We start from the raw sequence: 25961 nt of genomic DNA, 5'->3' as shown, positions 1-25961 counted from the left end.
GCCCACTGCGCTCTTCATCATGGACACTTTGACGACCTTCCGAAAACTGCCGACACCAGCAACGCACCATCTGCTTACTCATAATGTTCGGCCCATAGACCTCACAGAGCTGACGATGAATGTCAATTGGCACAATGCTTTGTGCATTCAAGAACTTTATCACCGACCGAACCTCACATGCGGCGGGAGAAGGATTAAGAGCTTCCATTTCGGACCACTGCTGCCTCGCTACTGGCATGCGGCGGGAGAAGGAATACAAGCTTCCACTTCGGACCACTGCTGCCTCACTACTGGCGCCGGGCGGGATCTGTCCGCCTGGCATATGATTGATACGTCTTAGCTCTGCTGCGCATGTGCAAGTTACACGGCTCATTATGTTTACTGTCATGGGAAAGAAAATAGGAAAACTTACTTTCTGGAAGCGCCTCGTATTTTAAAGTTGTGACGTCACATAAAAATATGGATCATATCAAAAATATGGTCTAGTAGTAAATGAAAGTAAAACAAAATATATGAAATGTGTGAGGAAACCAAATAAATAGAATAAACTAATAATAGACACAATGAGTATTGATGATGTTGAATCTTTTAAATACTTAGGCTCAATTGTGAATACCAATAATTCAATAGAAGAAGAAATAAGAGAAAGAATTAATGCAAGAAACAAAGCTTTTTAAGCAAATAAAGAATTATTACAAAATAATCTACTTTCAAAAAAATCAAAACTTAAGTTATATTTGGACATTCATTAGACCAGTGACAACATATGCCTGTGAAACATGGGTCCTGAAAGATAGCTTAATACAAAAATTACTAATGCTTGAAAGGAGAATATTAAGAAAAATATTTGGCCCCTCCAAATTGAGCGATGGCTCTTGGAGAATAAAAACAAATGACGAGTTAGACCAGTTGATTAAGCATAAGAATATAATTCGATACATAAAAGCCCAAAGATTAAGCCGGTTAGGACATATCAAACAATTGTCCAATGAGAGAACAGTCAAAAAGATATATAAATGGAAACCATTTGATAAGAGGCCAGTAGGTAGACCTAAAGTTAGATGGGAAGATGATGTTAGAAATGATATTAGAATAATGAAGATCTCAAATTGGAAGAAGGATGTCCAGGATAGAATAAATGGAAGAAAATTGTTGAGCAGGCCAAAACTCATAAAGAGTTGTAGCGCCAAATAAGAAGAAGACCGATTTAAATAATGAAATAATCCTCCTGCACACTGATTTCGAACTCTGCTTCATTCAGCTTCATTGTCATGATTAGTCTTTTCTTAGGTGTGCCAACAACAATACAGAGTAAAAAAATGGTTCAACTTTACACAGTTATTATGATGTTACTATTTATGATAGAAATCAGGCAAGGCATCAATATAAAAAAAAACTCTGGAAGATTTATTCCCACTTAGCGGGCTTATTCTGCTTAGCCGATGCTCCACAGGATCACCAGTGTCCCAAAATGGCTAATGACCAGTAGAAGGCATATTGTGTGTTGGAGCTATCAAAAACTGATTCAATCATAATGGTGCAAAGACATTTCTGCATGCTTTTTGGTAGTAGTGCATATGTTTTACCCTTCTGAAAGATTTGACAAAGTTACAACTGGCTGAATCCATCTCCAGACAGGCAGAGGAGTGGGGATCATCGTCACTGATTTTCCTGAAATTTTAATATGTGAAACTGTGAGTGAATCTGAGAAATACGTATTTTTTTTTTTAATTTTAATTTTCACTTGAGATTTAGCTGTTCAAAGTTGATCGTGCGGCAGCCATTTTCAATCTGTCAATTTTTCTAAATTGCAATAATTTCTCAACAAATAAAGATAAATGGATGAATCTTTCTTTGTTTTGAAGTATTTGTGTTTCTACATATTATAAACAAATAATATCTCCAAAACCAACATTGGAACAGGAATTAAAAAATCAACATTTTTTTTTTAAAAAAAAATGTTTATCTCAAAAACACCAATTTTAAAAATTCTAAAAATATTACAGGAGTTGTATATCTAAGAGTACTCGTATATCCTGAAAAGGGGGAACACATCATTTTGCTTCTCGAATTTTTAATGATTTTTTTTTTTTTAAGAAATCAATTTTTGAACAAATTTAGAACCGTGGAAATGTTACACTTATAAATTGTTTTATGCAATATACAGGGTGGCTCAATAAGTCACTTAACACCCCCAGTACAACGCCACTGCGGCATGGGACGTGAAAATGGCGATGACCAATCGTTATCAGGCCAAGGGGGAACCACATTGACGTCACCCGCATGGTCGGCAGCCATCTTGATGTCCGCCATCTTGAATTCAACTTCAGAAATTTAAATGGGAAGGGGGTCGTGCGACATATCAAAATGGGCTAGAATTTCACCAGGAAAACAACTGTGACATTTGTTTTCACCTAACTTTAATTGTTGCAGAGTTAAAAATACCACAAAGTTATGGCTCAATAAGTCACTTAACACCCCCAGTACAAGGCCACTGCGGCATGGAACGTAAAAATGGCGATGACCAAACGTTGCCTGACCAAGGGGGAACCACACTGACGTCACCCGCATGGTCGGCAGCCATCTTGATGCCCGCCATCTTGAATTCAACTTCAGAAATTTAAATGGGAAGGGGGTGGTGCGACATATCAAAATGGGCTAGAATTTCACCAGGAAAACAACTGTGACATTTGTTTTCACCTAACTTTAAATTTAAGGGCGATTTCCGCATGGGAGAGTGACACGTCCTTTCCTTTTTGCTTAAATGTTTATTGTTCAAATAATCGTTAGTACGTGATTATGTGGTATTTATTGTTAGATCAATCACTGAAAATGTCCGGATATTGACTTACCGGTATGTACATATCTTGTAGTATTGGTTGGCATGGGAATTATTGTGAATTGGCATAGGAATTGTGTTTTGTCTTTACATAAAAGTTTAAAGGAGTGATGATGTGAATTGATCATGTCAAGAGTAGCATATTATTTCCTGTTTCACTGATCTGAACGAAAATGCCACTAACATGTGAGGAACGGATTGCCATCATATTGATGTCAGGGGAGAGAAGTACGCGTGACATTGCCGCAGACTTCAATAACCGCAATCCTGCAAGACAACCGGTTACACATGTGGCCGTCAGCCAGTTGCTGGCAAAGTTCCAAGATACTGGATCTGTGGATGACAAGCCGCGACATGGACGTCCGAAAACAGCCACGGATGAGGGTACTGCTGTAGCGGTGTTGGCATCATTTGCAAAGTCCCCAACCCGTAGCACATGGAGACTGGCGCTGGAAAGCGGTGTCAGCAGGGGTTCAATTCAAAGGATTGTACGTGACCACCACTGGCATCCGTATAAGATACAGCTGCAGCAGCACCTTAGTGAGGACGATCCAGACAGGCGTTTGCAGTTTTGTGAGTGGGCTATAGCACAACAGCAACGTGACCCTACAGTCGGTAGCAAGATTCTGTTCAGTGATGAGGCTAATTTTTATGTGTCGGGAAAGGTGAATAAGCAAAATCTGCGGTACTGGTCACCCGAAAATCCACATTGGACAGATCCCAGCAAGGTGACGGGAGGCGGGAAGCTAATGGTGTGGTGTGGTACTTGGGGTTCCCAACTTGTTGGTCCATTTTTCATTGAGGGCAACTTAAATGCAGAGGGCTACTTGCTTCTGCTTCGGGAGCAGATCTTACCATCCTTACTGTCCGAGGATGGGAGCTATCCTGAATGGTTCCAGCAAGATGGTGCTCCAAAACACTATGGGATGATAGTCCGTCAGTACCTGGATCAACAATTCCCTCACCACTGGATTGGTCGCCGAGGGACTGTGGAATGGCCTGCACGCGGCTCACCTGACCTGACACCATTGGACTTTTACCTCTGGGGACACCTGAAAGTCATGGTGTATGCTACGAAAATCAGGGATCTGGCCCACTTGCGCACACGCATTGTGGATGCCTGTACTGCAATAACTCCTGAGGTTCTTCAGAATGTGGTAAGGTCATGGGAGAGACGATTACACGTGTGTGTTGTGCAAGAGGGACGTCATATTGAGCATGTGTTATAACTTTGTGGTATTGTTAACTCTGCAACAATTAAAGTTAGGTGAAAACAAATGTCACAGTTGTTTTCCTGGTGAAATCCTAGCCCATTTTGATATGTCGCACGACCCCCTTCCCATTTAAATTTCTGAAGTTGAATTCAAGATGGCGGACATCAAGATGGCTGCCGACCATGCGGGTGACGTCAGTGTGGTTCCCCCTTGGCCAGGCAACGTTTTGTCATCGCCATTTTTACGTTCCATGCCGCAGTGGCCTTGTACTGGGGGTGTTAAGTGATTTATTGAGCCATAACTTTGTGTTATTGTTAACTCTGCAACAATTAAAGTTAGATGAAAACAAACGTCACAATTGTTTTCCTGGTGAAATTCTAGCCCATTTTGAAATGTCGCACGACCCCCTTCGCATTTAAATTTCTGAAGTTGAATTCAAGATGGTGGGCATCAAGATGGCTGCGGACCATGCGGGTGACGTCAATGTGGTTCCCCCTTGGCCTGATAACGATTGGTCATCGCCATTTTCACGTCCCATGCCGCAGTGGCCTTGTACTGGGGGTGTTAAGTGACTTATTGAGCCACCCTGTATATTATGCATCCATGCTATAAGACACTGTTTGCTGAAGCAATTAAAAAGCAGTTCTAATGTAACAAAGACAGTGCACCTATTATCCTAGTCCATTTTATGCACTGACCAGTTGCTGAATAGATTTAGTGTCAGCATCTAGCATGGAATGAACTCTTTCTGATGCACCAACAGGTACAGGAGGATCAATTGTCTTTAGAATATCATGCAACTGGATAGAACATGTGGGATAAGCTTGCTGTGTCTTGTCAGGAAAGCAGTACTCACTGGATGGGCCATGAGGCAGCATGAAGTTAACAGTAACTTCCTGTAACTCATTGCTGACCTGTGTAACTTCTGCCACCCACCATTCACCTTCATACACACAGGCCACAGACATTCCAGTCTTTAAACTTTGGAGATCATGCAGTTTAGCAGCTGTTATAACCTCACTGTTGCCAAATAAAACATATTCCATAATACTTCCCGCTGTTCTTGAAATGAAGAGATTGTTTCCATCATAAGCCCACACATGAAATTTTTGGATTCCTTTCACTGGTCCAGTTGTTTTCCAGTTTTCTAGCTAGAAAATGCTCCACATCGTCTTTGCATAAAAGTATCAATCTGATTGCGGTAGTGTACTGTGTAACTGTTTGGACAAAGTCTGTTGCACTCTGAATGGCCTGTATTACAGGCTTAGATAGATTGTGTTTAGTGGCATGATGAATGACTAAATGTTGGGCAGTTGTTTTTGATTCGTCTTTAGTAGCATATTTTTCATATAAATATGCGTTATGGCCTTCACAGTCCATTTTGAAAATTCTTGAAGAAAATAATCAATTCCACTGTCTTTTTTACAAGTTGACAGCCTTCCCATGTTACGTAGCTTACTTCATCATTCTATTTTGCTGCTTCTTCAAGTCGTAAGGTTTGTGGAGTTACTCCACCCTGACCTGGACATTTGTAACATTCTTGTAATAAGCATGATTCACTCTCCATCGGACACACAACTAATGATAACATCTTACTCACAAGACTGTCCAAACAATCATTTTCTTGCAGCAGGTTTTTCAGTTTAACTACACAGAGATTGAAGTTTGAACAGTACACACACACTGACACACACTCACACACACACACACACACGAACATCTCTTGTTGGATGTGGCATTATCCACTTAGGATCCAAAGAGAAAAATTTTGTTCTACCAATCTTTATTTCTGGATACTTCATGTTTAAAAGACTGTACGTTTCACTAATACTCCTTGTCATATAGCATTTTATTTTGCGAATTCTTTGACTATTTTCTAGCACAGTAACAGTAATCTTTTTATTAGCACTCTGCCTTGTACAGTCCCATTAATCATCTGTGTAAAATGATACTGCTGTCTGTAAGTCCTTGTCCATAATGGGATGTCCACAGTAGGGGTCTGGTATGCCAAAAACTCCTTTCTCTACCACCAGTCTTCGTGATTTGTCAATCATGTGTTTGATAGAATTTGGGATGTGTTCTAATATCTGCTGTTTAGTAACAGATCTGGGAACAATAGACGTAACTTGAACCTTTTGGTTGTAAGTTGTGCATGACTCAACAGCTGTGTTTATATTTTTTAACCATAATTCAAAACACTCACATTGTGGAATAACATTATGTTCTGCCAAAGGTAAGGTCGATTCAGCTTGAAAAATTCTGGACAGACTCCTTCCAGTTGACTCATCTACTGCTCTTACATGCTATTTCCGTTTTCTTCTCACATATGATTGTGGATTGCCTTTCAGGTAAGCAGGCTTTCTAACAGCTGACACTCCAACTGCTGATGCTGTTTTTTTTAATTGATTGATTGGCTTTATTTTACTTCGGTTTTTATGCCACTTTTGGCTAATTTGCGAAGATGGGGATGAGTGATGATATGATGCCGGGACCCCTGGCATCATAGAACGATGTGTTGTTAACCACTCTGCCATGGAGGCCGTGCTAATGTTGATGTATTTAGCTGCTGCAACTCTTCATTTTCAGAGACAATGGGTGTTTTACTGCCATCTTCAGTTCACTCATATTATTCATTCCGTAATCTATTGTAGCATTTGGGGCACAAGTGATGGTTTGAATTCACTCCATCATTAGGAAACCTCTCAGAAAACACATAACTTAGATTGCCAACCACAATAAAGTCTGGTCTTTTGCGTGTTTTGTAACACACTTTCTTGTGCACATCACCGTAATCTGCACATTTGATTCTGTTCTGTCCCCATTGTGAAGCTATTTTTTTCTCTCAACAGACCGGTTACAAGAACTTATGAATTGGGATCCTGTGTAATCACCTACAATGAGTAATCATTGCACAAAAGCTTTCAAGTACTGCTGGACCACAAATTTGGTGAACTGCTCAGAGGCGAAGCGTCCGTTCATCGGGAGATGCGACGATGACCAAGCAAGATAATAAAAATATTGCATTTTAAATATTTTAGAAAAGAAGTAAAAAAAAAAAGTCAGAATACTCGCATATTTGTGCCAAATAAGCCAAGCAACAGCATGAAACAGCTCGAAATACGTAAGAGATGTGTGAATCCCTCTAATCTCTGCCGGTGCCGAGAACAGCCAAATGCTTCCGAACAGGCAGACCTGGACCAAACAAACAGGACCTTTTTTTAGCCCCCATACCCGTGTTTACAGCCACGGCAAATTTTCTCTGGAGCCATCAAGATTATTCCGCATGTCCAGTGGCGTGCTCAAGGAGGGGTTGGTGAGGGTCATAATCCCTGCTCAATATTCTTAAAGGAAAAGAAAGATCGTGACAGGCAGGAAAAGATGGCAAAATGAGGAATGACTACTAAAAAGTACATGCACCCCCCTCCCCCCGGTCTCAAAAATCCTGGGCACGCCACTGCGAATGTCTGCCATTTCCACTTGTTAAGAGGAAAAGTACGCATTGAATGATATGAAATCTGCTTTTGTTTATCAAAACAACAACTGGAGGCGGACCATAAAGGTTCCACCTTTAAACGCGACAATTGAGGTGTTTGTATTTCAGTTTCAATCATATTTAATAATTCTCATCGTACAGGATAGAATTATGTCTTTTGTAGTCATAAGGTCTGTGGTATGAGCTTTTACATTGAATTGGCAGTGACCTTGGCATTTACCGCAGAGAAATATTGTGTCCCCCCCCCTCTTCTTCGAAAGATCGCCCCTGGAACTGCTCTCTCTTTGTTTGCCTGTTGACAACTAAACTGTGAATTCCATGTGTCCTCCCTTTTATATGCTAGGTCAAACATCCAGAATTATCTGAAAAATTCAAGAAGGTTCTGTTGCAATCTGGAATTACCTGGAAGGTTTCAGAATGTTCTAGAAGGCTCTGTTACATTCTGGAACTATCTGGAAGGTTCCAGAAAGTTATTGAAGGTTCTGTTACATTCTGGAATTATCTGGAAGGTTCCAGACAGTTCTAGAAGGTTCTGTTACATTCCGGAATTATCCTGAAGGTTCCAGACAGTTCTAGAAGGTTCTGTTACATTCCGGAATTATCTGGAAGGTTCCAGACAGTTCTAGAAGGTTCTGTTACATTCTGGAATTATCTGGAAGGTTCCAGACAGCTCTAGAAGGTTCTGTTACATTCTGGAATTATCTGGAAGATTCCAGACAGTTATAGAAGGTTCTGTTACATTCTGGAAGGTTCCAGATTGTTCCAGAACATTTCCATGGTTCCAAATATGCCCAAAAATGGATTTTTTTAAAAAAAAATCATTAAAAATTTGAGAAGCAAAATGGCGTGCTCCCCTTTTCAGGATATGTAGTACCCTTAGATATACAACTCCTGTAATATTTTTAGAATATTTGATCCTGGTGTTTTTAATTGCTGTTCCAATGTTGGTTTTGGAGATATTATTTGTTTATAATATGCAGAAACACAAATACTTCAAAACAAAACAGATTCATCCATTTATCTGTATTTGTTGAGAAGATATTGCAATTTAAAAAGTTTGACAGATCGAAAATGGCTGCTTCACAGTCAACTTTGAACAGCTATATCTCAAGTGAAAATTAAATTTAGAAGAAAAAAAATGTATTTCTTGGATTCTTTCACAGTTTCACATATTGAAATTTCAGGAAAATCAGAGACTATGATTTCCCCATTTTCATTTTCACGGCCTGTCTGGAGATTGATTCGACCAACTGCGAAAGTTAGTGCCTTCGAAATCGTTGACAATGACTTGGTGTCTCGTGCATAGCATGTACTTGATTATCGTTTGTACCTTTTCTGCGTTACTCGTGGTTCCTATGTTGAATCTTTATAGTGTGAGTCATGTGAGTAAAACTTTCAGAGTTGTTCTTTATATTGATGCCTTGTCTGATTTTCTATCATAAATAGTAACGTCATAATAACTGTGTAAAGTAGCACCATTCATTTTGAATTACCCTGTATATCCTCGTACTCACATGATTAAAACAATTTATATTTTATGAAGTAGGCTAGTAGACGAACATTTAAACCAAAAGAAAAAAAACTAAACTCCATGGTGCAACAGGTCTCTGAGAGCCAAGTGTCTTTTCATTGACTGACATGTGGCCAGTGCACCAAGCCCATTGTCACTGTTCTCTGGCTTTCAAAGCTGGAGCTTGCTACTTCTTTTCGAGTAGCTTGCCAATTGTCGTCATGATGCTGAGTCAACACTGAAATTTCGGAGGCTCCCACTGGGAATTGAAGCTGAGACTGCTTGCACAGAAGTTATGAGTGCTAACCATTTGGCTACAAGGAAACCCAGAAGGTAAAACTACGCACAAAATGCAATGCTCAGACAAATTACAAGACTATCACTTGCTCTACATCATAAGAGGTTTTGCAATGAAGTTTCCTGCTGTGAAATTTTAAGGAAAGGTGCAGAATGAAATTAAGTTGCACGGACAGTCTTAACTTCAACTGATGAGCTGGTTCATGATTTTATCACATGTTGGCACCAATACTGAGCAGAAATTAAGCATGATCCTTTTGTCCTGGGGATGGTTTTGCCCTGGGTATCCCCTATATATCATGGAGGCTTTTGTTAATTTTTTTACATTGGCTTCACATAGTAATAAAGAACATTAATTTGTGCATTTTTGCCTTGCAGACCTGGAGAAATCACTCCCAAACCACAGGATCTACGTGAAATAACATTGACAGTCATTCTGTTTTATATTGGATATGGATTTACAACAGGCTTTATTATTGGCAGTTTTAATGCTGTAGTAATGGGAAGCAAATATCAACAATTGTTTTTCTGGAATTACGTAGCAAGTGCACAGAAATATTTAGTAAGCTTGAACTTTTTTTTTTCAATGAATGTGTAGATATTTCTTAAGATATCATTTTAAAGCTTGAAATAAATATAATAAGGACAAAGTGTTAGGGAACATATAGATGGTTACAGTGCCTGCTTACATGTTGAAACATCTTCAAAATTACATATAGTATTTTTAAATATGTTAATTCTCTTTTAGGCGATTCTTGTTTTAAACTACTACTACTATTACACACATAATACAGCACCCATGGCGGAGTGGTTCGCACATTGTGCTACGATGCCAGCGGTCCCGGGTTCGAATTCCAGCCTGGGCATGGATGTTTGTGAATGTCAATTCATCAATTTCATCATGTCATCACTCATCCCATCTTCACAAATTAGCCAAAAGTGGTACAAGAAGCGAAGTAAAATAAAGCAAATCAATCAATCAATAATACATTTATATACACATGATATTTTGTTGCCTGGCTGCATGTTCTATATAACCCGTGGCGCAACAGCCTGAGAGGGCCAGGGCCTACCTATCAACTGCTGGCCCACTCCCACATGCCTCACCATGATCATCCAACCAGTTACGGGGTGATGTGTGGTCAGAAGGACGAACCCCCAGTCATTGTTGTAGGTTTTCATGATCATGTTATGCTACTCATTCGTAGCTCCCCAATTTCCTCACGATGGTAGGTGGCAACCAGTCCCATACGCAGGCCGATATCTCAGGAGAAAAGTTGTTACGCTTACAATTAGAAGTGCAGATTAGAACTTCTTGTTCATATCACCAAACCCAGTGGAGATTAAAGTGGAAGAAACAGTTCAACATTGTCTAGAATCAGTTCATTAATACTGGATATGTAGTTTGTTATGCTGTTTCCTTTTTTTATGATTATCTATTTCTTTCATCTCCAGTCGGTCTAACCATACAGGTGTGAAGTTTGTGAAATATGTATATATGTGTAAAAATGTACATATGAAATATAAATAGAGAATATGGTCCACTTTATAATTTGGTACACGAAAGAGATATACTCGTAAAAAGTTAAGCGAAATATAGTAGAGGAAACAAACGGGGGGGAAAAGGCCTGATCTGGAAATAATTGCAGCACAAATGTTTTTTTGTGCCAGATTGTGCTTAATGGTATAGTTAATAATATATTAAAATTTCGCCATCCAAATGTTTGGGGAAAATCCGTCATCTTGGAAAATAGCGGCAAAAATTCAACTTAAAAATTTTAAAAAATTAACATCTTGAAAACGGTGCATTGTACACAAAGAGTGAAGATAACCAAAATGAAAGACAGAAAATTTGTTAAATTATGGTTTTTGTTTGATAGAGCTACCATAAATCTTAACTGAATAAGAAAGATTCAAATATTTTCTTTAATTTTTATAATTAGTGCAAAAGTTGGTTTCTGACACAAAGAACAGCAAATATGTAAGAAACTATGTAATTTATGTCCAAATGTTACTGAACCAAATTCATGGCTTATGATTTCCTCTAGAGATTGATTTTTGTTTCATACCTTCAGAGTCAGGTGTTGAGGTGATATGGAGTTTTATGCAGAGTCATGTTTTCCCTAAATTTACGTGTTCCATTTCATATGATATTGGTTGATTGATTGATTTGCTTCATTTTATTTCCCTTTTTGTGCCACTTTTTGCTAATTTGCGAAGATGGGGATGAGTGATCACATAATGATGAAATTGATAAATGGACACTCACAAACATCCATGACCAGGCCGGGATTCGAATCAGGGACCCCTGGCGTCGTAGCGCGATTATGATTTTAGTAAGAGTATTATACATTGTTTTCTGCAGTGTTTCATTCATGTGGTGTTTGTTACATGTTGCTTTTGTTGTTTAAAAATGTATACACACAGTAGCGGCGATTAGGTGTCTTAACTGAGCAGGGGTTGGGGGCAGAGACAAGGATAGTTTACTTTGTACTGGCTGCAATTAGAAAGAATTGTATTGAAAATGGAATTCGGGCAGATGATTTTGGGTCAAATCCACTGGTAGACAATGCTTAGAATTAAGATGCCATAGTGCGGGGACAAAAAGTGTGCATGGGGGAGGGGAAACTGCTCCCCATGCCCCCATCCCTAATCGTCGCCACTGTCAATACATTGAACTAATATGATACAGTAAAATATGGTTCTAAAGCGGTCACTTTGCCTTGGAGTCCATTGCAGAATTTTTCGTAGATACCTGGTGCTAACATGTTAAATTTGATAATTTCGACTACATTCGTCTAAATGTAAATAATAAACAGTTTATGATATTAGTTAGCAAAAAGTATTTTTTAGCATGAGGTATAAGACAGTATCTTGTCTCACTGTCACGTGCTGAAATATATCTACTAAATATCATTGTAACCTGTTGCTTGAATCAAATTTGAATTTTGGACTTTGTTTGCAAAGGCCATGGTCTTCAAGTACATCAAGCAATTTTCTAGTTACTCCTCCCATTGTATATTTATAATTATATTCAACCCATTGAATTTAAGAAATAAAATGAATATTATGAATATTTATTTTTTTGAGGAAATTGATATTGTTTATGTTTTATTCCAATTTGTAGGATAATATTGAAGTCTCACAAAGTATAATGCAATCAATAACTAATTATTATTCAGAATTTTGGAGGTACAGATCAGGTATTAAAAAACCAGGACATTATAGAATATTGCCTACTGCAGTAAAGATGGAGCTTAGCTTGGACATTTGTTGGGATGCATTTAAACATGTAAGTTAACTATTAAATTGTGTACAGTACATGTATTACACCATTTCCATGGATGTATCTAGCATTATAATATAGTAGGCATGAAATACTTGCAGTTATAATTACGAATGCAATTGTGACGATGCGATTATATATTATATAAAAACCCGCACTGTCACAGTTCACAGAAGGAACTTTCGTTTAATAAAATAAAAAACGAAGTTCTCATGTCCGCCGCCAGAGGGTAGCTCCCTCTGTCTGCTGTACATAGACGTGCTGCCTCCTGGCGACACTATCTAGTACCTCCCCAAAAATTACGCGGAAATTGCTGGTCCTCCAACTCGTCCACTTCGTGCTTGGATGGGAACCTGAAAGGGCGTTCTACCACCAGGCAGCTGCAGTCGCATCTTTTATCAGCCCGACCTTCACGTACCGTGCCATAGAACTTGGGGTTTCATGACGAGGAACGAGAGCATGCATTAGAAGACCTAGTAGCCCAGACTGAATTTGACTCGCCATGTCTCTGAGGACTGATTGTGTAATACACATTTAAGGTACGTAGAATCCGAAGGTTCTGGTAAAATTGCAACATAAAAAGACCTATAGTGAAGTGAACATGAAATCTTGAACTTTGTGCAGCTCGCCATACTCATCTTACTTTTGGACCTTTTTGTTATTTTTTTTTTTAGAATTACGAAGCACGAATTCATTCATTCCCTTTAATAAAAAAAAAGGACCACGATACGAAAGCTGAAATTTTTGAATGTTCTTTAAGTGGAAGCAACATCCTAGTTTTCGACCGTTGCGAGCATGCTCTCATAAAATTTGCAAAAACGGCTACCCTATAGTCAAGCTGCCGTTCACGTGTATGATTTTTCCAGATTTTGACCAACTGCTTTAGAATTGTGAATGTGCCGCAAAAGGGAACTGGCTAAAAGATAACTTCCATTTTGTCAGTGTTGATTATCCATCATTTAAATTATTGGAGAGGGATTGCAAAAATAATTAACAAAAAAAGGACACCAAACGTAAATTCTTATGCGTCAATTTTTCCCCTCCCCCTTCTTGCAATTTTTGCCTTCCGTCAAATTTTACCTTAAAAAACAGTAGCATCAAATCGTTGGCTTTTTGCGATCAAATATGAATAATTGTTGGGTAGGTTAAAAATGTGTAACTAAATCTTTGTACCTGAATATTAGAGTAATAGATAATGTACATGTGTCAAGCTCGCTGGCCGAGTTGTTTGTAACCGACGTAAGCCTTTATGTGCGAAGGGTGCAAGATACAAAAAAAGGTGGAACACATAAATTGCGATTAAATTAATCCTGCTATTTAATACGAGAGTAATATTGTTGAGGGATATGTAGAATATAAATATATATATATATATAAATGTGTTCATATAATTGTTCAGTGACAAGTTTAAAATAAATAAATGTCACAATTGTTAACATTTTTGCTTGTACCTTCTTTGCGTTTACAAATCACAAGCCCATAATATAAAAATCAGTAACTATCCCTACCTTACGCTGTCGTGCAACGTGCTCACCGCGTGATCTGAAGTGTACTGGAAGAATATAGTGTATTCGTTTTTGTGTAATTAAAATTGTTTGTTTTCAGGCGTCGACATATATCCTGCTCTTTTGGATTTTTGGGGGGGATACTTTAGATGTGTTTAATACCTTTGGCAGGGGAGAAATATTAAGTAATTATATCTTTTGTTGGTAAAATTGGTACCTAACGGACGTACTGGACGCGTGATCCGTTCGACCCGTTATAACAGGGCTTTGCTCGCCGTTACGCGCGTGTGGATCAAGAAACTGCTGGATGCACATGCGGTAAAGGCATTGTGGAAATCTATTTTGGACATTTTGCCTAGGTTTAAAATAATCACGGTTATTGATAATTACCACCACCCACATTGCTTCCAACATTTATATTCCTCACGGACGTCAATAACCCCAAAACCAAAAGGACATGTCACACAATGCAAGTGACATAATATATTAACTTTTATCCAATGTGTATTACAATGCATTACAGCTGTTTGTGCATGTGTACATGTAAATGCAAACCATATGGTCTCTAATTACCATGTGGGATGTATGAGTCCAATCCTCTGATGCCATTGCTGAAAAGTAGATTGTAGCTTTTTTATTTACATACAGAAAAATGCCTCCATATAACTGTCACATTTGGATTGATTGATTTGGTTTATTTTATTTTATATTTCTGCCACATTTGGCTATTCACGATTGTGATGATGTGATGAAATGGTATACTCATAAGGAACACACATGTCCCAGTACCTATCTTGAGTTGAAGTTATAAATCTCCCCTGTTATTTCTTTGAAAGGGTCACATTTAAATCATTGCTATTTTCTTAAAGAACCTGGACTACTTAAAGTTTGGCACAAAGTGTGAATATTGTTCATGTAAATACCTGCTTGTTGCAGTAAGTTGTGGGTGAAATTGCATCTCTCCTGCTTCCTTATTCTGCTGATCCAGAATGTCTTCCTGTGAAAATTGCCCTTCAAAACCTGGAACATCCAATACTGTCAGAAATCTGCTCCCCTTTTCCATTAAATTACATGTAAAAACAAACGTGTTGTCGTTTCCTGGTTCCATCCAACATCTCTCTCAAAATTGCTCAAATGAACAACTGTGAAGTGGATTCCAGTACATACAGTGGCAGAGTCCCTATCAGTACATTGTCAATATCTTACCAGTCGATAACTACAGTCAGTTACATGTGTTCCTCTGGTACGTATTCAGTAATGTACCCTTGCAGCACAAGTCCAATGAAATCTGTTCCCTTCTGCTTGGACAGAACTCCAGCTACAGAGTGTCCGATAAGTCCCCTTACCCCTAGATTATATTACATAGTATATGACATATTACCCCTAGATATATGCCATATTTATTTATTTTAACATATGTATCTACTTTATTTATTTCCATTACAGTACATCATTTTCCCCATGTGTTGTTATTTGTGCACCCACACACGTCATTATACATTTTTCATCACTCTAACTATGTCCGCTCACATCAGCCATGGTGCACCAACTATCATGCAGATTTGAGTGAATGTTACATCTGATCTTCAGAGTAGGTATGCCAACTACGATAACAAAATCATTCCCAAGTGACCAAATACCGGCCAATTTTCAACATGGTGACAACAGAACACAATGCAAGTATGAATAAAGGGCTATCTCGGACTCTATGTAGTATAAAGTTCCTGTAGTAAGTTAATAAGGAAAATGCATACTTGCACACAAAAGAAGCAAGTTCAGTTACGATTAACACATAACAGTGGGAGCAGGTATCCCAAGTTTGACCTAAGTGGGTTCTCTCTCTCTCACAGCAACTGCATCTTCAACAGGGAATGCAGGCTGGTAGTTGACACTCATGATAAAGGTTTCTGCTGTTGGTCAGCTGCTCACTTACACATAATATATACGATTACGAGGGGTGACTGAAAAGTTCTCAGCCTACCCATAAAGAGTGGTCCGGAGCTCAATCATTCATGGCTATTTTTCATTTTTCATCATAGTCCCCTTTCAGAGCGACACAAAGTTTTGCCACCGGTGCTGCAGGCCCATGATACCTTCCTTGTAGAACGATGCATCCTGCATTGCAAAAAAAGTCCCACACCACAGCCATGACGTCATCATCTGATGGAAAATGGGCTCCACCTAGGTGTTGCTTGAGCTTAGGGAACAGATGAAAGTCTGAGAGAGCCAAATCTGGAAAGTAGGGAGGGTGTGGAAGCAGTTCGAAGCCACAGGATTAGATGGTAGACATTGCAATGGTGGACGTGTGTGCGGGTGCGTTGTCTTGGTGGAAAAGGACGTGCTTCTTTAACATTCCACGATGTTTCACCTTGATGGCCTCCCGCAAACACTTCAGTTGAACAGCATAATATGCTCCTATAACCGTTTCACCCTTTTTTGAGGTACTCAGCCAGGATGATACCCCTCGCATCTCAAAAAACAGAGACCATCACCTTGCCAGCTGATGGCACTGATTTAAACATTTTGGGGGTGGGGGAAGAGGGATGTTTCCACTGTTTTGATTGCAGCTTGGACTCTGGCTGACCCATGCTTCATCCAAGGTTACAAAACGTTGGAGAAATGTCACAGGATCAGCCTGAGGGAGGGTCAAGTTTGCTGCAGACAAGATGTGACTCTGGCATTTGTTTTCAGCAGTCAACATTTTCGGGACCCACCAACATGACACCTTGTGCATGTCCAGCACAACTGTTAGGATGTGTCCAACGCATTCCTGAGATATGCCCACTTTCTCTGCGATGTAACGTTCTGTATTACAAGATACTGGATGCCTGTGATGTTTTCCTCAGTGCAGGCAGTTGCTGGCCTTCCACTGCGAGGGGCATCTTGGACAGAGGTTCTCCCTCTTGAATTCCGCCACCCACTTTTTCACAGTGGAATAGGATGGGGCATCCTCCCCTAATATTTTCATCATGTCCTTGTGGATGTCCTGTCCACTCATGCCCTTTTTCAGCAGGTATTGGATAACCGCACAATTGCTCACTTTATCCATTTTTCAGACAATGCTCACCTTCTTCACTTCAGACTTCAATATCTGAAACAGAAAGAAAGTTATTAGTGGGAAATTTGGTATGGGGCATGTACTATGATTAGCAAAACTAACATTCGGCTAAGACAAATGCATCATGGGTAGGCCGAAAACTTTTCAGTCACCCCCTTGTACGTCACAGTAATGGATGGAGGTTGATAAGTGTTCATTCAAGAGTATGCAGAGATTGTGATGGAAGTGAAGCATTGTTTACAAATGCAGATACATGTCACACTTCTATAACAATAAATAATAAGTTAGATCTTTAACATAAAATGTAACTTTCAGAACATATATTTTATATTCATTTCTTGCCTGGAACATGTTTTTTGTTCTTTATTTAATTTTTTACATTATCTCTTTCAGGCCCATTTATTTAAGAACATGAGTTTCCCTGCATTAAGGGCGCTTTCTCTCTACTTGAAGCATGAGTTTCATTTGACTGGTGATGTTCTCTATCGTCAAAATGTGGCAAAGCATGAAATGATATATATTGTCACCGGAATAGTTCAGGTATGATGTTAGTTATGTAACTTTTCTTTAAAACCATGTTAATGAGGATAGATTCAAGTCCGTCATATTTTTTAAACTTAAATTAGCACACACCCACACACATGGATTGGGGTAACACCCCTGAGGAACGAAGGTATCATGTAAACAAGCAAAGGGGGCTCACCCCTATGAAATAAGGAGAACATTTAAACATTCAATTTTAACATTTTGGTTGACTGGTCTGGCAGGGTCGTGAGAATAATAGAAAAGGAATAAAGGAATGTTTGTTTACCTCTGGTGTCTTGGTGATTTAACAGACAAGACTCGGTCCTGAAATAAAACTTCTTTCGGGAGTGCAACTCCCATGGTATCGAGTAATAATCAGACGATAGATTGGAGGCAACAACTGTATACTCGATAGCTTTGTGATTACAACTGGGGTAAGGAATGTTCTCTCAAACTATTTAAGGGAGATTCAAATTTCCGATCATTAGAGCCGTTGGTGAGTCCGCGTTCTGCTGTTAACGGTCCTTTTTACATAAAGCTGAGTATACTTATTTTCGTACGATTTCGGGTTGATTGCCGTGTCAGCAGAGTTTTAAAAATGCGCTGAAGATTTCTGGTGTTATGTGTTTGTAAGTCATGATGCCAGGGGTCCTGGGTTCGAGTCACGCCTTTGACGTGATACAATTACACATTTGACACATCATACTTGCCAATATAGTTTCAACAATGGAAACGTAGTAGCACTAATAATAATAATGTCAATACATGAACAGCATGAGATTCTACGATGGCATACAATTGACACCTCTTAGGGCACGGGAAAATATTAATTTTTGCAGCCAAAACAAACTCAGAACTTTCATTTAACATATAGCTTCAGAATTTATTTATTACGACTATGCAGTTCATAATAAAAATGTACATAAGGGTACAAAGGCAAAATAATGTCTACAAAATATATCAACTCAGTCAGAATAGACACACAGTGACAAAATAATGTAAAAACATATAGACAATATCACGCCCCGAGACAGCGGTCTCGACAAGGGTTTTGGGTTTGTGACCCGACGATAAGAGATTAAACATAGTCGTCCACGCAGAGACCCTCTATAAGCGCCTGGGCGAAAACGAGATGTGTACAAACTAGAGGCCCATAGGATGTATTGCAACCCACACTAGTACTCCACACGAACCTCACCCCTACAAACACCAAGGCATCTCGGGACCATGCACATGTCAAAATTCAACATTGAAATAATCACTGAAAATGGCAAATAAGCAACTACTAGTATCGGAGTGGAAATCATATATGCAAAAGCGTGAAAAAAACATTAATACATTATAACAAAATGCACAAAAAACACATTAACAGCACAAAATTATAGAATGCATTTTACAATTAAAACATTCTTTAAATAACTCAAAGCTTTACTAGAAAACTATAAAAACTATTAATGCGACGTCAGCTACAAGATTAACATATACAAGGTAGGACCATATACTTCAACAGTCTGACTCACTCAAAGATTTTGAAAGTAAATAAAATATAGAAATAGCTTGAAATATGGAGCACAAATAGATTGTAAATTACACACAAGCAATAACATAAATTTTTGCATGCTTAAAACTGTGTATGGAATATGTCCTTTCATTTCTACCAAAACACATACACACAATTCCATAGTTAACCATGAACACGTCACAAGAACTTCTGACATTGAGTTAATTGTTCGTGTTAATCACACACAAATACGGCACCAACACAACAGTTCAGCACAATTACAATGTGCAAGGGCAAGCTTCTCCCAACTAAAAAGAACTCTGTTCATAAGTCTGTAGTGGGAAAATAAACTTGCTCTTGATCTTGGCGCAACCACAAGGGGTTAATATATTTATAAACATTAATTTCCTTGTCAGAACAATTGTTTTTATTCAAAGGTTCTCTATTCTTATACAGTTTCTTTTACCTATTCATGTAATAATAACAATACAATATTAATTAATTTACATATTATTATGAATTGACCTATACATTATATTAACATATTAATTTAAACATTATATTATCATCATCATCATTTTACTATTATTACTACTTCTACTACTACTATATTTCTCAGACATTTGGTTCGGACATCCCCAAAATGTATTTATAGATATTTGCATGATTCCAATTACTGTAATTACACTTCAAGGGGGCCACAGCACCCTCTTAAAAGTGGCTGTTCCTAAAATAATTATTGGGGAAAGGAAGTACCGGTAACACTTTACTATACCAGAGAGGGATTTCTTCAAATTTAGAGGAGAAAGTACTTATGCAAATCATTTTCTGTAGCGTTGTTGATGTTCGGGAATGTAGTTTCGATCCATTTTAATGCGAATGCATGTGGTTTTCTACGAAAATTATTTCCGACGCACTATTGCTTCTGCTGCCATTTGCTTTCTGCACGAGAGCACAATACGCTCCCGTATTGTCCGTATATGCTAAATTGAATGAAAGAAGTGCTAATGGAACCTAACCTAACAGGTCTAACCTAACCTAGTAGGCATACTTCGTCCCCGTGATGGTTCGTGGGGCTATCGTGAATTTTTGGGCTGCCCGTGGAAGGTTTGTGGGAAATAAGGAACAGCAGTAAGTACTCGTTATTGTAAGAAATAGACATTGTTTTCGTTAGAAATTCATTATTTCACCTAAAGAAATGTTCCGCAATGCTGAATAGTACGTTAACAATGTAAAAAATTGCGAAATAAATCATTGATAGGTGTCTCCGGTATAGTAAAGTAGTACCGAAGTACCTTTAGCTTGGTACTTGTACTTGTAGTCGTATATAAAAATGATGAAGAATTCAACCTTCTAGTGAACAAGCTAAATATCATCCACCCTAGGCTCAACTTCACCATAGAGCAAGAGAAACATGGTAAGATCAACTTCCTGGACATCACAATCAGCCATGCACTTAACAAATTCACAACCCCTGTCTACAGAAAATCCGGATGCAGGCAACCAGTACATACACGTTCTCTCTAGCCAATCCCCCCAAACAAAAAGCTAATGTGTGGCTGAACTTGTATCGAAGAGCCTTCTCCTACTGTTGCAGAGAAGAGGATCTACGAGAGGAGATAGCCACCATCACTGAAATAGCCCTGAAGCATGCCTACACAGAAGCACAACTTTCCACTTGGTGCAGTAAAGCGGAAATACAAGTCAGTCATCCTAACAAGACACAATCAACCTAGCCACAATGAACCTCCAGCAGCCAATATAAATGGTTTGCCTTCCCCTACCATCCAACCGCATATCCAAAGCCCATATGGCATCAAAGTAGTGCACAAACCCAATTCAAAAATAGCTGATAAACTAAACAAACACAAACGGTACTTCCTTCCCTCCCCCCTTGATAACCCAGGTGTATATGATGCAGAGTACGAGTGCAAGGCACATTACATCGGCATTGGTCTTCCTAGACACATCAAATACAATAGCCATAAAATTCAAAAGGTACAAAGTCAAACACACTGCCCACACACTCATAGACACCAAAATCAAGGAAACGCATGCCATAATACACTTCCTTCACGAGCTGAACATTGATAGTGGACAGGCGCACCACACTTGGATTCCCCTACTACAACAGTTATCGCTCGGAAATAGCAGATGTACAGTTAACAACAGTGCACCTAGCGGCAGCCGGAGAACTACAAACAAAAGACGCAAGACAAGCAACAGTACAGCAAGTTCCAACGAGGATGGTGGCAGTGGCCACTGAAATTAACGAAGAAGAAAAAAACAGTTAAATCAAAAGTGAGTACTCGTTTCTCCGTATTTATAATGTTTTATGCTTTCCAGATTTCATCCAGTGAAGATGATGAAAGTCCAATTATATCACTTTCTGGTGCCACTTGTTTGGGTGAGACATCACTTTTTATTAGTTATCCAAGCAAGACAGATGTAAAGTGCACAACATATTGTGAAGTTCTAACATTGTCAAGAAAAGATTTTATTTCTGTGATGCATTTTTTCCCTGAAGACAGAAACAATGCATTTTTAATCACTTGGGTATGTATGTTGTAATATTTTACATAATACGTAATTGGTTTCAGTCAATGGAGTTAGATTTAAAGTATTTGAAACCAGAAGAAAATTTTGCTCCCAATCTGTCACTGCTTGTTGTTGTTCCACAGCTTTATTTTTCTCTCTAATTCAGAGCGCTCCTTTCTTGAAGCATGTAATTCATAGTTGAATATTGTAAAATGGCAGAAGGACATAAAAACCAGACATTGAACACAAGACTGTGTTTTATTTGAAAATTCAGAAAAACTAAATATGCTGACCAAGGCAGTAATTTATTTTATTAAAACATAAACTAAACGTAATGTTTCAACCTTCTAGCAAGGTCTTCATCAGACTCTGTATCAAGTACAAAAGTACGTTTCGTTTATGTTTTAATAAAATAAATTACTGCCTTGGTCAGCATATTTAGTTTTTCTTAATCATGGAAACAAGGCTTAATGGTGTTATAATTGAAAATTAATCTCAATGGGTGCTAAATTATTTCTTGTTCAAATTGCTTTGTTGTTACATAACCTAAGGGCACGAACGAAAAGTTTTGAAAAACATTATTTTTCGTTCTCCTGGGACACATTTTTTTAAAATCAACTCGCCAGATGTTTTTATAATTTCGTATTGGAGACTTAAGTAAGATACATTCTTCCTGCAGGTTTGGATGTTATCCTTTAGGGTGCTGTCGCCTGCCTTCGCATCTAACCTTAAAAAAGCCCTAATTTTTCATCCTTGTGACTTGGATCTTCAAGGCTTAGGAAGGTTTCAGACCGAAGGGACATGCAATACATGTCATTTGGAATGAGCCAATCAACAGCAATGTTTCACACCGTAGCGACACAAAAGGCTGCGCAAACATATGTTCGACTTGTGAAATCCTCAGGCGACATGGTGTGAAAACTCCCTTAGTAGGTTACCGTCATTGTCACCTTGAAGCGGCAGCTCATGTTGACCACCATAACAATATTGTCTCTTCAGCCGGTAGGAATGCCCCTCAGTTTTATTCTTTATTTTCTGTGCTTGTTCGTTATACAGGCAAATGTTACGATTTGACATACACAGGACATTTTAACGAAAAATCACTCGGAGTCAAGGGTGGCTCTGTGGGACAGTATGCCAGAGCCCTGATTCGGGTCCTGGTAGACCCTGCAATTTACTCTAAGCTGTCTAAATATGTTTTTTGTTTTTTGTAGTATTTGCATGTATTGATCTGAATAATTGCATTGTCTTCTATTGTCACTTCATTTTGTTTTCTGAAAGTCGCACAGCATTCCCAATCACATAATGGTATCTCGTCACCTTCTGATTAAGGGGTCTCGTGTTTAATTCCCAGGAGAGGGATGTTGCACATTTGTTTGGATCCCACTTTAAAATGTAGCTGAAGTCTCGATTAATCTGTCTGAACATATGGCTTAAAACGGTTATATTTAATTTGGTTTCAAGCATATCAGTGATTTTATATTTTGTTATAGTTGTGATGTGTTTGTGTGTGTCTTGTGTAGTAGTTATGCTGTCTAATGTGTTTGTGTTCGTCTTGTGTAGTAGTTATGCTGTCTAATGTGTTTGTGTTCGTCTTGTGTAGTAATTGTGCTGTCTAATGTGTTTGTGTTTGTCTTGTGTAGTAGTTCCTCCATTCATTGGGGGTTAGGCGTAGAGCTGACAACTCTGCACTGTAAAAAGACATGTCAAGAAACAACAATATAAGGCCATGGATGTTCCCAAGGTAAAATATTCCGGAGGTAAAATAGTCCCCCGTTCGGATCTCTGAGTGGGGACTACTTTGGGAGGTCTCTGGACTAAGGATAAGATCTACATTAGGAATAAGGATATTAAATTAGGCACCTGGAATGTTCTGAGCCTTTACCGGCCTGGGGCATTTCAGTGTACAGTTAATGAAATAGTTAAGTATAAATTAGATGTAGTAGCTGTCCAGGAAGTTAGGTGGCCAGGAGAAGGGAATTGTAAAACTAAAAATTATACTTTTTTCTATGGTGGTACTGAAAATCATAATTTTGGAATAGGCTTTTTTATAAATAATAGAAAGCGGCCCCGGCGCCCACCCAGCGTCGAATAACATGGGTACCTGGGGGAAACCCTGGGGGGTAAAGGCGGTTAGGGACGTGATGCTGATCACATCACCCCCACTCACGACCGGATCAAGAAAGTGTGGGGCGTTACCCCCACACCCCCTATACGCCTTCAAGGCGTGGTGCTATGCACAGGGGAACACTTTACCTTTTTTTTTTTTTTTTTTTTACCTTTATAAATAATAGAATTATCTCGGCTCTTAAAACAGTAGAATTTATTAATGATAGGATATCATATGCAGTTTTACAGGGTAGGTGGTGTAAAATTATTTTAATAAACATAAATGCACCAACGGAAGATAAAGATGATAATACTAAAGATGATTTTTATACAGAGTTAGAACAGGTCTTTGATAAATTTTCTCAGTATGATATGAAAATTCTGTTAGGTGACTGTAATGCACAGATTGGCAAAGAAGAGACATTTAAACCCACGATTGGTAAAGAAAGTCTTCATGAATTAAGTAATGATAATGGTATAAGATTGATTACTTTTGCAACCTCAAAGAATTGAATTGTGAAAAGTACCACTTTTAAACATAAAGATATCCATAAATATACCTGGTCTTCTCCAGATGGTAAAACTCATAATCAGATAGATCATATTCTCATTGATAAGAGAAGGCATACTAGTATAATTGACGTTCGTACACATAGAGGTGCTGACTGTGCCAGTGACCATTATTTAGTAATTGCTAAATTAAGAGAAAGACTCTCAGTGATAAATCATAAGCAACAAAATCTAAAAGTTCTAAAATTTGATACAGGAAAGTTTACTGATGAAAGAATTAAGAAAGATTACCAAATTAAACTGTCAAATAGATTTGATGTTTTGCAGGATTTAAATGATGATGAAAATATAAATGAAACAGACGTAAATAAGAATTGGGAGCACATACGTAATGCAATAGAATCAGCAGCTAAAGAAAGTATAGGATACCATAAACCGAGAAAAAGTAAGCCATGGTTTGATAATGAATGTCATAATCTAATAGAAATAAGAAATCAGGCTAGACTTAGGTGGTTAAATAACTCTGATGATACAAATCTAAACAATTATAATAGAATAAAGCGAGAAGTTAACCGCACATTTAGAAGTAAAAAAAAAGAGATTACTTGAAAAGCAAAATTAACGAAATTGAAACAAACAGCAAAAATAAAAATATCAGAGATTTATATAAAGGTGAAAATGAGTTTAGAAAGGGGTGGCAACCTAAAGTAAACTTGATAAAAGATAAAGATGGTGATTTTCTAGCTGACCCAAGTGATATTCTAAATAGATGGAAGAACTACTTTAATGACCTTTTAAATGTCCATGTAGGAGATAAATCAGAAGTGAATGAAGTACAAACAGCAGAACCTTTAGTTCCAGAACCTAACTTGACTGAAGTTAAAGATGCTATTAAAAGGCTAAAGAATAACAAACACCTGGCATTGATTTAATACCAGCTGAGTTAATTAAATATGGTGGAAATTCATTAATATGTCAAATTCATAAATTAATTTGTTTAATATGGAATAAAGAAGAAATCCCTCAACAGTGGAAAGAATCCATAATTGTTCCTGTGTTTAAAAAAGGTGATAAAATGAACTGCAATAATTACCGTGGAATTTCTCTACTCTCAACAACATACAAAATATTATCTAACATTCTTTTAACAAGACTAACCCCATATGCTAATGAAATTATAGGTGATTATCAATGTGGATTTAAACGTAACAGATCAACTACAGATCAAATTTTTCACATCAGACAGACACTTGAAAAAAAGTGGGAATATATATTCAAAATGTCCATCAGCTATTCATTGATTTCAAAAAAGCATATGATTCTGTCAAAAGAGATAAATTATATAATATATTAGTAGAGTTTGGAATACCTAAGAAGCTTGTTAATATGATAAAAATATGCACCAGTGAAACAGAAAGTAAAATTCGTGTGGGTATTAATATGTCTGACAAATTTACAATTCATGAAGGGTTGAAACAAGGAGATGCATTATCTAAATTGCTCTTTAATTTTGTCTTAGAATATGCTGTTAGGAAGGTAAAAGAAACTAAAGAAGGACTAAAATTAAATGGTATGA

The 25961-nt window shown here is 38.1% G+C and overlaps 1 protein-coding gene across 1 annotated transcript in view; it reads left to right on the top strand.

Moving 5' to 3' along the window:
• The window catches only part of LOC145988135 (cyclic nucleotide-gated channel-like), an 82456-nt gene that overhangs the window by 36733 nt on the left and 19762 nt on the right, over positions 1 to 25961 (top strand). Inside the window, exons 4-7 of the mRNA XM_083122966.1 lie at positions 9732 to 9915; positions 12481 to 12645; positions 17596 to 17742; positions 21575 to 21784. Of these exons, the coding sequence (XP_082979092.1) occupies positions 9732 to 9915; positions 12481 to 12645; positions 17596 to 17742; positions 21575 to 21784 (706 nt within the window). The remainder of the gene's footprint in view (positions 1 to 9731; positions 9916 to 12480; positions 12646 to 17595; positions 17743 to 21574; positions 21785 to 25961) is intronic.

This window comes from Lepisma saccharinum, chromosome 5 (genome assembly GCF_977018435.1).
Source record: "Lepisma saccharinum chromosome 5, izLepSacc3.1, whole genome shotgun sequence".
Lineage (NCBI taxonomy): Eukaryota > Metazoa > Arthropoda > Insecta > Zygentoma > Lepismatidae > Lepisma > Lepisma saccharinum.
Note: the sequence above shows the minus strand (reverse complement) of the source record. Positions and strands in the feature narration are given on the sequence as shown.